Source organism: Amblyraja radiata, chromosome 17 (assembly GCF_010909765.2).
Source record: "Amblyraja radiata isolate CabotCenter1 chromosome 17, sAmbRad1.1.pri, whole genome shotgun sequence".
Taxonomy (NCBI): Eukaryota; Metazoa; Chordata; class Chondrichthyes; order Rajiformes; family Rajidae; genus Amblyraja; species Amblyraja radiata.
In genome coordinates this window covers 28,484,586-28,498,134 of record NC_045972.1, presented here as the reverse complement: position 1 = coordinate 28,498,134, position 13,549 = coordinate 28,484,586, and the positions used below count along the sequence as shown (strand labels likewise).

General features: G+C 43.1%; 1 protein-coding gene across 7 annotated transcripts in view; it reads right to left on the bottom strand.

The window, feature by feature from the left end:
* zc3h18 (zinc finger CCCH-type containing 18) overlaps positions 1-13,549 on the bottom strand; it is a 114,119-nt gene that overhangs the window by 59,723 nt on the left and 40,847 nt on the right. For all 7 annotated transcript variants that reach the window (XM_033035930.1, XM_033035929.1, XM_033035931.1 and 4 more), the window contains one exon: positions 12,292-12,566. In XM_033035930.1, coding sequence (XP_032891821.1) covers positions 12,292-12,566 — 275 coding nt within the window. The remainder of the gene's footprint in view (positions 1-12,291; positions 12,567-13,549) is intronic.

Below are 13,549 nucleotides of genomic sequence, written 5' to 3'. Positions count from 1 at the left end.
TTAGTAAGTTTGTAGAGAAGAAGATTGCTGGGGGTTGTGGACTGCGAAGAAGACAGCGCGATAGAGCTCACTTCAGAAATGGGAGGAAAAATGTCAAATGGACTTTAACTTGTGCCATCCCCGAGTAATCTCAGGTTATGGTCAACAGTGGGAAAAAAAAAACATGGCAGTGAACAGGTTAATGAGGTGTTGTGCTTTGAGCGGATGAGGGGAACATATACAATTCATGACAAAACCCTTAACAGCATTGATGGGATCTTGGGATCCAAGTCCATAACTCCCTGAAAGTGGTAACACAAGTAGATTAAGGGGTAAAGAAGGCATATGGTATGCTTACCTTCATTGGTCAGGGCGTTGAGTATAAGAGTCTAAAAGTCATGCTGCAGCTTTAAAGGACTTTGGTTAGGCCGCATTTGGAGTACTGCATGCAATTCTGGTCGCCCCAACAATGGAAAATTGTGGAAGTTTTGGAAAGAATGCAGAAGTTTATTAGAATTATGCCTGGATGAGAGGGTATTAGCTACAAGGCTGGACAGAATGGGTTCGTTTTCTCTGTAACGCTGTAAGTTGAGAGGAGACCTGATAGAGATATATAAAATTATGCGCTGCATAGATAGGGTAGACAATTGGAATCTTTTTCCCTGGGTGGAAAAATCAAGTACTAGAGGGCATAGGTTTAAGGTGAACAGGGTATGTTTTTTTTTTTGCACAGAGGTAGTGAGTGTCTGGAATGCTCTGCTGGGAGCGGTGGGGGAGGTAGATATGATGGTGGCATTTAAAACACTTTTGGATAGGCATGTGGATATAAAGGGAATGGAAAAACATGGATTATGTGCAAGCAGATAAGAGTTAGTCTTGGCATCAGGCTTGGCACAGACATTGTGAGTTGAAGGGCCTATTCCTATGCTGTACTGTTTTTATGTTCTATGGACACAGCTATATTCTATTAGAATAAGGTCTATTGTCTCTACATGAATTCAGTTTCAAATTACCTTACATCTAGTAATCAGTTTTCACAGGGGAATTTCTGTAAATGCTCCAATGCCCTCATCAAATTGCTGGCATCCGCTGGGCAAATGATCTCCCAAAGGTAGTTAATTTTTAATCTCAGCGATGTCCTTAAAATAGCCTTACTATTTTTAGATCTATGGTGTAATTTACATGTATTTAATGTTGGAAACATTATCAGCTCCAAACAAAAGCCAATCACTACTGTTCCTTTAAAAAGTTATACACCGTAACAGAATCTAAAATTAGAACTGACATCAGCAAAACATTGGGTAATATGCAAAATTTGTAAGTTATCTTTGCCCGTGTTTAGCCCTTATCCTCGAACCTTTCATATCCATGTACCTGTTCAAATGATTATTCATTATATTATTGCACCTGCCTCAACTACTTCCCCTGGCAGCCAGTTGCATATACAGGGCTCGAAATTACCAGTTGCCCGGGTGCCACTGACCACCCAAAGTGCCGCCGGGCAACCTAAACCGTGAGTCATTTTGCCCAGCTTGGCACGCAGATGCTGGTTTATACCGAAGATAGACACAAAAAACTGGAGTAACTCCGCGGGTCCGGCAGCACCTCTGGAGAAAAGGAACGTGACGTTTTGTGTCGGCCCCTTTAACCACACGTGATTTTTTCTAGTACAAATCCCAAATTGTGGAGTACAGAAGCAATTAAATAAATGATGGGTCTTTGTCCCAAACATAATGGAGGGCACTGTAGCTCAGGCCCTCGAGCCTTGACAACATCCTCGTATGTCTTCTCTGCACTCTTTCGGGCTCAATGGCAACAAAACATCGCCTATTCCTTTTCTCAATTGTCAATAGTCAGATTTATTCGTCACATACACAATGAAGTGCAGTGAAATGAACTTGCCAGCAGCGGTACAATAAAAAAACACACAATACACAATAAAACATTTAACACAAAACATCCACCACAGCATTCATCACTGTGGTGGAAGGCACAAAGTTCAGTCAGTCCTCCTCCATTTTTCCCCGTGGTCGGGACCACAAACCTCCGCAGTCGCCGCTGCAGCGGCCAGATGTACAGGCAAGGTAAGTCCCGAATCGGTGCTTCTCTACCGGAGACTGCGGCTTCAAGATGTTGTAGGCCGCGGGCCGACGGTGAGTGTTCTTCTCCTCCTGGTTCCCCAACGAAGGATCCCAGGCTCCGCAGACCACATCTTCAGGATGCAACAGTCGGCGGGCCAGCGATCGGAGCACTCCCTTCTGGCAACCCCCGGCGAGGGCTTGCACGCTCCGCGATTAAAAGTTCATGCTGCGCCCGCTGCTGACGCTCCGGGCCCGACTCTGGGAAAGGCGCACCAATCCTTGGTGTTAGGCCATGAGGGAGGTGACATGGAAAAAGTTTGAGGAGGCGACCGAAAGTGGTTCCCCCCTTACCCCCCCCCCCCCCCCCCCCTCCCCCACACCTCCCACACAAGACACACCGAGAGACATTAAAACAAACATTTGGACATACTAAAAAAACAAAAAAAGTAGAAATGACTAACACGCTGCTGGCAGGGCAAGCGTCTCGCAGCGCCCCCAGTGACCAAAGATTCTTCAGAGATGCTGCCTGACCCGCTGGGTTACTCCAACATTTTGGTGTCTATTTTCAGCCTCTCATGTCTGCCAACCACAATGTCATCCCCAAACTAATCACATCTGCCTCAACAGGGTCTCCGTCCCTCCATCCACTGCTTGTTCATGTGTCTGCTTAACCGTTTTTAAAGTTTACTATTGTATCTGCTTCTGCTGAGCATTCTGGCAGCACGCCCAGGCATTTGAAAACCATTAAAAACCATTCTATTAAAAACATTGGTTTTAATCTTTCCTCTTCCCTTATACTTACACCCTGGTATTTGACAATTCCACCATTCAAAGACTATCGATAGGTATTATTTTATATACTTCCTTCAGGAAACAATCCACATTTGTCCAACCTCTCCTTATTTCTAATACCAGACGACACCCATTAAACCTCTTCTGCACTCTCTCCAGTCTTCGAGTAGTGTGACAACCAGAACACAATACTGTAAATGGGGTCTAACCAAAGTTTTATACAGCTGCAATCCGCCTTTTATAATAAATGTCATGACCGATGACGGCAAGCATGCTGTCTGCTTTGCTATTCTTGACAAGTGTATCAAGAAAGTTTTGCATGCTCTCCAGGCAAATCATACCACACAAATACATCAGATAGTGCAAAAGAGAAAAGCAGAGTGCAGAATATAGTGTTCCAGCCACAGAGAAAGTGCAGATAAAAGAAGTTTAAAGGTCATAACAAGGTAGATTGGTCGATCAGGAAATCATTGCTCGCCTACAGGAGGTTCATTCAAAAGTCTAACAACGAAGAAGAAATTATTATCTGGTGGTAGATACTTTCTAGCTCTGCTGCATGGACACCCTTTACCACCTTATCCACTTGTATTTGCACTTTCAAGGAGCTATGGATGTGCACTCCCGATCCCTCTATACATCCATGCCTCCAAGGGTCTTGCCTTTTACTATATACTGTTTGCTTGCATTTGACCTCTCAAAATGTAACATCTCACACTTGGCTAAATTAAACTCCCCATTATTGACCCCATATGAGTTAATCTTCTGGGCTATTTTATACAAATGAATAGTATGAGCTATTCTCTGGTTTTCTGGAATTTTGCCTGTAGTTAAAGAGGATACAAAGATGTTTTGCCCGGGCTAGATTCCATCGGACCCTGGGATTTATCCACCTTAATTAGGTATGTTACAAAACTTACCTTCAGCGGCTCTGCAATTCTGCCACTGGCCGTGTGCGCGATTTTGGCGCGTTTGAGGGGGGGGGCGGAGTTAAAACGGGGTTTTTTCCCCGACCTGGTCCTGAATTATATTTGTTGGAGTGCAAGATGTTGCTAAAGAATCGTTCCTATGGCCGTTCTGTGTGTTTTTTTAAAAAAAATCACCCGACAAGTTAATCGCTGGAATGATTTTAAAATCAGCTTCTGAAGCCGTCAATGCCGACAACGGGGACGGATTTTATGGAGGACCAGGTAAAAGAAAGTAGTTTATTTTTATGTATAAAAGTGTTTCTTAAGATGTATTTAATTCACATTTTAAGTTGCGAAACAGTGATTTAGTCCCCGAACGAACCGGCAGTGTATTTGTTGCAGATATGGGGGACTAAAAACACCGCAACCTCAACGTTCCAAATGGTCCCGTTCCAGAAAATCCAACTCGCAAGCTGATTTAAATGGCCATTAATTTACAGGTATTAAACATTAAATTCCTTCCATTTGGCCTATAAACCCATGACAATGAGATTTAAAAATTATGTTATATTCTGAATTATTGTGTGAATGTTATTTGGACACTTAGGCTATTTAAAAATGTTAATCTATTCTTAAGAAATGGATAGATGTTTAGATCTAGTAATTGAATTTTGTAATTAGCTACAATTAGGTAACTAACTAATTATATGCTTTAATTTCAAGTCATCTAAGTAAGATTGTTTCATATTTGTTTCAGAATGCTTCAATCTATAATAACTGAAAATTTCTTTCAGTTCTCTTAAATTTTAAGAAAGTTACCGGCTTTTAAATGTTCTCGATCACAGCTTTTGTGTTAAGTCAATGAAAAAGCACTAGGGAACAAGATGCCAATTTCCGAGTATGAAAATGGCCATAACTTTTTTAATACTGAAGATATGAAAGTGAATTAGGTGTCAAATTAAACTTCTTTTTATGCTTTATCTGATGGGATAAATTAAAGACTTGATTTTTAAAATCTCAAAATTTTGTAACATTGCTACCTTAATGTTTGTCAAGATACCCCACAGCTTATCCTAAATATCAAGAAGCCCTAGAATATCAACACATCCGTTACCGATCTCATCATCATCCCTATCCTTCTCCCTGGTGGATACTGGTGCCAAGTACTCACCTATGACCTGGTGCAGTTCCTTCATCTCTCCCCTTTCTCCAACCACCCTCTTGTTCCAAATGTGCATAAAATGCCCAGAAATTTTCTTTAACTCCATTTGCCAAGGACATATCATGACCCCTTTTAACCCTCCTAATTCCTTAAAGTTATTTCAATAGAGCACAGGAACAGAGCCTTTAGCCCATAATTCGTCCCTGGTTCCTTTAAATGCCTCAGGGGCCTTGTCTCTATTTCAGCTACATAAACCTTATATATGCCATCTTCTCTCTCATAGACTAAACATATAATATATCGTCAGCCATTCCAAAACCTTGCCATCATTATCTTTCTTCCTCACAGGAATATGCTATTCCTGAAATCTAAACAACTGGCGTTTAGAAGGCTCCCACGTCAGATGTGGTTTACCTTTAAAATGGCCACTCCCAACCTACCTTCATTTCCAGCCTAATATTGTTGTATTTAGCCTTCCCATTAATTTAGCTCTTTCACCTAATGACCCATTTTATTCTTATTTAAAACCATCTTAAAACTGGGAATTATGATTATTGTTACCAAAATAGTCCATCCACTTCAACCAGCTAGCCAGGTCCTGTTCCAATACAAAGTCTAGTACAGCCGCTTTTCTAGCCATACAGCGTAAAAACAAGCCAATCTGTCCATGCCGACCAACATGCCCCATCTACACCAGCCCTACCTGCCTACATTTGGCCCATATCCTTCTAAATCTATCTTATCAATGTACCTGTCCAAATGTGTTTTAAACATTGTGAAAGTACTTGCCTCAACTACTCCCTCTGGCATATTCCATATACCAACCGCCCTCAGTGTGATAACATTGCCCCTCAGGTTCCCATTAAAACTCCCCCCCCCCCCGCCCCCCACTTTAAAGCAATTGCAGCTGGCTCTTGATTACCCTACTCTGGTGCATTTACCCTGACTAGTCTCACGATCTTAAGGGCCTGTCCCACTTGGGCGACATTTGGGTGACTGCGGAGCGTCAGTGAAACGCCCATAAAACCGTCAAGTTGCACGACATACACGCTGACGTATGCTGTCATGCAGGTGACGCCCGTGTAGGGTTGAGGCTGTAAAATATTCTTCCTTCAATGCATGGATTTTAAACATTAATATATTAAAATTAATACAATAAAATCAATTGTGCAAATGAAAAGATGTCCGAGTCGTTCAGTTTTATTTATAGATGTATTGGTCCGCTTCCAGATCCGATCACCATCTCTATAACTTTTCACAGGGATGGAGTCAGTGAGCGTAGACTGAACTCCCCTCTTCCCCCCTCCCACTCCATCCCTCCTTCTCCACTCCCCCCTAGCCTTCTCCCCTCCCCCCAATTCTTCCCTTCCCTCCTCTTCCTCCCTTCTCCCCGCTCCACTCTTCTTCCCCTTATCCACTACCCCCTCCCCTCACATCCCCTTCTCCCCCTCTCCCTCCCTTCTCCCATTCTCAACCCCCCCACAAGCCAAGTTTGAAACCAATTTGCAAGGTTGCATTGAATTCCATGCACTCTAACCTTCCAGACTAGCTAACCATATGGGACATTGACAAAAACCTTGCTAAAGTTGAGTACATATGAATTTCCTTTCTTCCCATCTATTTTGTTGCAGCTCTTTCATTTTTTAATCTGCACTTTCTCTGTGGCTGTAACACTATTGTGCAGGGAGGAACAGTAGATGCTGGTTTACATCAAAGATAGACACAGCGGGACTCAACCCAACTTTTCAAATAAGCAAGGCAACTTTAGCATCTCAAACCAACTTTTCAATTAGGCAAGGCATTCTCAAACCAACCTTTCAATTAGGCAAGGCATTCTCAAACCAACCTTTCAATTAGGCAAGGCATTCTCAAACCAACTTTTCAATTTGGCAAGGCAACTTTAATTAGGCAAGGCAACTTTTATTAGGCACGGCAATTTTAATTAGGCAACATAGCTTTAGCATTTTCAAACCAAAGGCAACACAGCTTTAGCATTTCCAAACCAAAGGCAACACTGCTTTAGCATTTCCAAACCAAAGGCAACACTGCTTTAGCATTTCCAAACCAAAGGCAACACAGCTTTAGCATTTCCAAACCAAGGCAGCTTTAGCATTTCCAAACTATATTTTCAAACCACATTAAGGGCACTGACAGGTCAGTAAAACCACTCACAGTTTAGTAGACATGTGTTCAGTGTTATTCACAGCTCAGACTGAGAGACGTGACCCTCTTGCTCCGCCATCAGACTGACTGAGGCACTCAACACCTCCGGATTTTATAGTCCCTCCGGAAGGGGCGTGGCCTTCAGGAGAGAGAATCTCAACCTTTTTTAAACACGAACTCTTATTTTTCATCGATGGGAAAAATCCTCTTGTCCTGCGCAGCGGAGGGGGACTGAGTAAGATGGCCAAAAATCACAGCCGTAAGTGGCAGAGTTTTTCTAAAATCAATATACAGAACAGGAAGTGGTCAAGATCAGACGTTTTAGTAATATAGATATTGTACACTTTGTTTAACAGCTGAGAAGCTGTTCTTGAATCTGTTGATATACGTTTTCAAGCTTTTATATCCTTTTGCTCATTACCAGCATGCTGTGCAAGCTGTGAAGCACCCCCATTGGACGCTTTGTACAATGCATCTGTAGAAATTGGCAAGAGGCACTGGAGACATGCCAAACTTCATTAGCCTTCTCAGGAAAGTAGAGGCTTTGGTGCGCTTTCTTGGCTCTAGTGTTATGGTGGTTGGACCAGGACAAATCATTGGTGATAATTATAGCTGCATTAGGAGTTGATGACAGCCTCAATAATTATCCACATCCTGTTCAATGACACCCATTTGTGTTTCACGAAGCTCACTGTGCTCCATACGACATCACTGCCTTGACTCAAACCTCTGGAACGATGCTTGCTGACTTTAGTTTTACTGGGACTCTTTGATATCTCACTTGATGTCAATGCCTGACACACCTCCATATTTGGATCAAGTCTATACTTGGTGCCCCGACAAAAGCCATCTTAAGCTACCACACATGACTAAGTGTAGTGACTGGTAAGTACTCAGTCAGATTGAATTTCCCATGCCTGTTGCAAAGGATATTTGGCAATTTCCACACTAATGGTCAGATGGTCTGTTACAACTGCACGGAAACTGCACTGCTTGGCTTGAGGCAGATCACGTTCCAGGGCCCAGGCCTTCAGTACTGCAGCAATTGCTGATGGGTCCTTTGAGTTTACTGTATCCAGTGCTCTCAGTCATTCTTTACATGAAGTGGAGTGAATCAAATTGGTTGCAGGAATGTTGGGAGGAAACTTTGATCTAATACTTAGATTGTGCGAATGCTTAAGCCGTGTCTATTGGATATTGTTTGCTGCTGTGCAATATGCAGCTTGGCCCAAGCTGCAGCTTCAACAGCTGGCACTGCATAGTATTTAGGTATGTTTAGTGTTGTTCTCGGGCTGCCATTCTGCACTCATCATTGGGCAAACGTTGACACCTGGCAATGGAAGAGTGTGGGATATGCTGAGCAATGGGGTTTGAAATTGTGGTGGTGATCGTGATCATTGCTGCTGCAACAGAATGCCTCAAGAATGTACTGTTTCAATCTGCCGTTTATATTCTCATTATCATGATTTGAGTATGCCAAACTAAACAATAGAGCCTGGGACTTTGCTTTCCAAGGACGGTGTTGAGTTCACATCTACTAATGTTATCAGGGTCATAATGTATTTGCCACAAGCAGACTGTGAGGATGAGATCAAGTACGTTTACCTCTTGTGTACAAAGATAGACGGGACAGGCAGCATCTCTGGAGAGAAGGAATGGGTGACGTTTCGGGTCGAGACCCTTCTTCAGATGTTTGAAGAAGGATCCGAAACGTCACCCATTCCTTCTCTCCAGAGATGCTGCCTGTCTGGCTGAGTTATTCCAGCATTTTGTGTCTACCTTCGATTTAAACCAGCATCTGCAGTTCTTCCTTATACTGTACCTCTTGTGTTACTCCACCGATGCAATCTGAATGCCATGTTAAAGGTGGTGCTATCAAAAGCTCATGTTTCAGGTCAAGGACCTGGTCAAAGACCTTTGTCAGAACTGGAAAATAGAAAATAAACTGCAGAGGGTGGGGGAGGGATGGATAAGACAGGACAAAGAAATATGGGAGTGGATGCAGCCTTGACTATCATGGTGAAAAGTGACAAACCATCTGTTGCATGTTTTCATAAATGGCCATAAATTAGTCAAACAATTTCCTTTTCCTCTAATTGTTTGAAGTGTTTTGGTGTAATATCTCTAAGATTAACTTCTAACTTTTCTCTGGGGTAAAGAAAGCTAACTGGCCTGTACTTTCCCATTTACATTCCCCTTCTTGAACAAACATATTTCTATTGCTCTTTTCCAATGTAATAGAGCTTTCCCTGAATCTAGGAAATTTTGGAATATTAAAGCAGGTGGCTGCTACTTTGAGGAGTTCAGCCCTTGAGGTCGCTGGACTTGTTAGTGGGCAGATCCAACTATTTGCTCAATATCACAGTGTGACATTTTCCAGGTTTGTCTGTCTCTTCCTAATAGACAGAGTTAGAGAGAATCATTCCCTTTGGCCCATCAAGTCCACATTAACCACCCATTTACACAAATCCTGTATTAATTCCTGTTTTTATATTCCTCACATTCTCTTCCACTCCCCCCAGATTCTACCACATATTGACATACTCGAGACAATGTACAGTGGCCAAGTAACCTATTAACCCATATGTTTTTGTGAAGTAAGAAATCAGAACTTCTATGGTCACAGGGAGAATGTGTAAACTCCACGTTGGAAGTTGGGATTGAACAGGGGTCAGTGGTGATATGAAGTGGCAGTTATGACATCTACACCACAGATTTCAATCTATTTCTTATATCCTCTATAGTGAAGAAAGAAGCAAATTACCTTATGGAAAACAAGACAATGGTAGTTGAATTAATTCTCAAGATTCACTTCTACATGACTATATTCTGCACTGTATTATATTCTGCATTTTAGTATGTTTCTGTTTGCACTACCCATTATAGTTGTGAGTGGCTTGATTGCACTCAGGTGCAGTATGATTTGACTGGATAGCACACAGATAAAGCTTTGCTCAGTATCTCAGTACACATGACATGAATAGTTCAAACATCAAGGGAATGTGTCCTTGTATATTTCTAGCCAAGTTTATCTCAGAATCATACAGCATGAAAACAGACCCGTTGGCCCAAGTCGTCCACACCGACCAAGGCGCCTAACTGCACTAGTCCCACTTGTGCTTGGGCCATATCCTATCCATGTTGAAAGGTGGCACAGTGGTACAGCTGCTACCTCACAGCGCCAGACCTGGATTCAATCCTGACCTTGGATGATATTTATGTGGAGTTTGTATGTTCTCGCTGTGACCGTGTGGATTTCTCCGGTCCTCCCACATCCAAAGACATGTAGGTTTGTAGATTAATTGGCTTCTGTAAAATTGTCTCTAGTGTACAGGATGTAAAAGTGGGATAATGCAGAACTAGTGTATGGATTTGGTCGTGGTAAGCCGAAGGGCCCGTTTCCATGTGGTATGTCTCTAAAATCTCTCTCTCGAAACTCATGTACCTGTCCACGTGTTTTTAGAAAATGCTGTAATTTTACCCACCTCTTCCACTTCTTATGACAGCTCAATCTTTATACCCACCACCCTCCTGTTTGAAAAAGTTGGCCCCTTTAAATCTTTCCCATCACCTTAAATCTATGATCTCTAGTTTTAAACTCCCCTACCCTGGGAAGAAAGAACGTGCCCCACTACCTTATCGATGCACCTCATTACTTTTATACAGCTCCCTAAGGTCATTCCTCAGCCTCCTTCACTCAAGAAAAAAGTCCCACCCTATCCAGTCTCTCTTTATAACTCAAACTCATCAGTCCTGGCAACATCCTTGTTAATGTTTTCTGTACCCTTGCCTGCTTACTCCCATCCCGTTTGTGGATTTCATTCTTATTTTTCCTAATTTATTCTTTTCGGTTTTTTTAAAATATAATTATCCCACCTTCTCATCTGCCAACTGTGTCATTATATGTTTTGAGCTTTTATAGTCATTCATGAATGATGGATCCTCCCCTTGATCTTCTCTTTTATTGCAAGAATTTATTCTCTGTGGGTACATTATCAGAGTGGGATGGATGGAGAATGGAACAACATCTCTAAGGTATTGAGGCTTTGACACAGTATGGCACAAAACCAGAGACCACTGAGATGAAACAAGCAGGATGCGGTGTGAATGGTAGTTTTCAAGTATTCTATAATCAATTGACAGTGGCTTGCCTACATAATACAAGCATGTCACAATGGGAAGACAATGACTAACAAATAATGGATCTACACAGTAGTCTGGTTACTTCAAAGTTACAAAATAGGACCAACCATGGCCCAACCAAAATGGGCCCAGACCAACTCTTATCTGCCTGCACACAATCCTCGTTGTCAATTCATTGCATACCGTAATTTTATTTCACTAAAATTATACAGTATCGTAACTCAGGAATTACTATTGTGTAATCAATGTACAAGATGTGACCCTTTGAATGCAAAATATATAAAACAGTTGAAAATAATTGTCCACAGCAGTCAAACCAGAGATTTGGGCTTAACTGCTCAGTTAATGCAAGCAAGATAAACTGCATACTTGAACCATTGTGCCTATGAGAACATGTGCACGTGGTGTGCTAGTGTGCTAGTGGGCTGGGAAAGCACTCACTCGCTCTGATGCTAAAGTGACACATCTCAGTCACGGGCTTACACAGCTATTCAAACTTGGCTTTTTCAGCAGGTCAGTGCAATGGCAAATTAGCCCAAGCCCATTTCAATGGATGGCCGCTGAAGCTGGAACCACAGTCCAATTGTCTGCAAGGGGAATGTGGATGTGCATGTGGGGAATGAGTATAGGCTCTAAAGCCCACTGCAGTGGTCCAACTAGACAGTTACACTGTTCCAGTCCACACAGTTTGATACAACGTACTGTATCATACTTATTTGTACAATGAGCTTTCAAGAAGGCCAAGTAAGACCTGTATTTATGGTAAAACAGTAGAACTATTGTATATAGTTGTTACTCGTGTATCTTAGATTTAAATAGTAAATATCTCTGAGGTGCAGCTGTTGATAATGACAGCATTCCCTCTGAACTAGTATATAGGTTTTGCAGGCACTGCATAAATAGGGCAAACACCATCATGAATACGTAAACCATGAAATAGAAATGTTGCTGGATGAAGGGGAATACATGTGCACCACTGGTATTACCGATGAACACGTGTGTAAACAAATTGACAAAAGAAGGCTACTTGGAGTCAGTTGAGAAACTTCACAAGGAAGGTGCTTACCTTACAGGAGGTGGGGATCTCTGCTTTGGTTTCTCTTTCTCTCGTTCTCGGTCTTTCTGTACTTTCTCTTTCTCTTCGCGCTTGGCTCGTTCTCGTTCCCATTCCTCTTTTCTTCGTTGCCGTTCTTTGTCACGTTCACGCTCTCTGTCCCTCTCTCGCTCTCGTATCCTGTTTCCGCGTTCTCTTTCTCTTTCTCTTTCCCTCTCGCGCTGCTCTCGATGTCTGTCTCGCTCTCTTTCTCGTTCCCTTTCTCTCTCCCGTTCCCTCTCTCTTTCCTAGCACAAAAAAGGAAAAGAAACTTTTCACTGTCAACCTTCAAAGCAGCATTAAAACTCTTATACTCCAACTGGGCCAGTAACTGGCAAAGCAAGTGACCCAGTGAAGGTGGAGAGGCAGCTACAAATTCAATGTTAAATGTTAATCTCTGTTGCAAGCCAGATTATTTTTGTTGGGCCCAACTAATGATGTACAATGTAGGTACTCATCAACAGGGCCACAATTGAACTTAATGATTTGGAAAGAGTTAAAGAACATGCCTCTATGACGGGTGGTGCCACAAGCCTGCAGCTTTGCCAGCAGCTGTTCGCCCTTTCGATTTTTGTTTTTATTATATCTAAAAGTGTGTTTTAGTGTGGGGAATGGAGCGGGGAATGGAGCGGGGAAGGGGGAATCTGTTTTTTAGTCACTTACCTCGGTGGAATGCGACTTTTGTCCTAGTCGCATTTTCGCCCTCCCTCGCGAACCAACAGCTTGGATTGGTGTGGCCTCTCCCGGAGTTTGGCCTAGAGCTTCAGCAGCGGGCTCAGCGCGGACTTTCCATCGCGGAGCTGGGTGATCCCTAGCCGGGGATCGCCAGAAGAAGAGCTCTGACCGCTGGCCCGCGGATTATAACATCCTGAAGCCGCGGTCTGCGGAGTTTCTAGCCGTGGGCATGGCATGGACTTTCCAACGCGGAGACTGGGATCCCTTGCCGGGGATCACCGGAGAAGAGCTCCGACCGCCGGCCTGCAGTCTATAACCATGAAGCCGCGGCCTCCGGTAGGAAGCAGCCGATTCGGGACCTCCAAGGCGCGGAGTGTCCGTCCGTCCCGACTTCGGAGCTTCGAGCATTCCGATGAGAGGGCCGGTACATCGGGCTGTCCGTAGCGGAGACTGTGGAGGGTTCATGGCCCCGACCATGGATGAACAAAGGAGGAGGACTGACTGACTGAAAGTTATTGCCTTCCACCACAGGGAAGAATGTTGATTCCACTGTGGT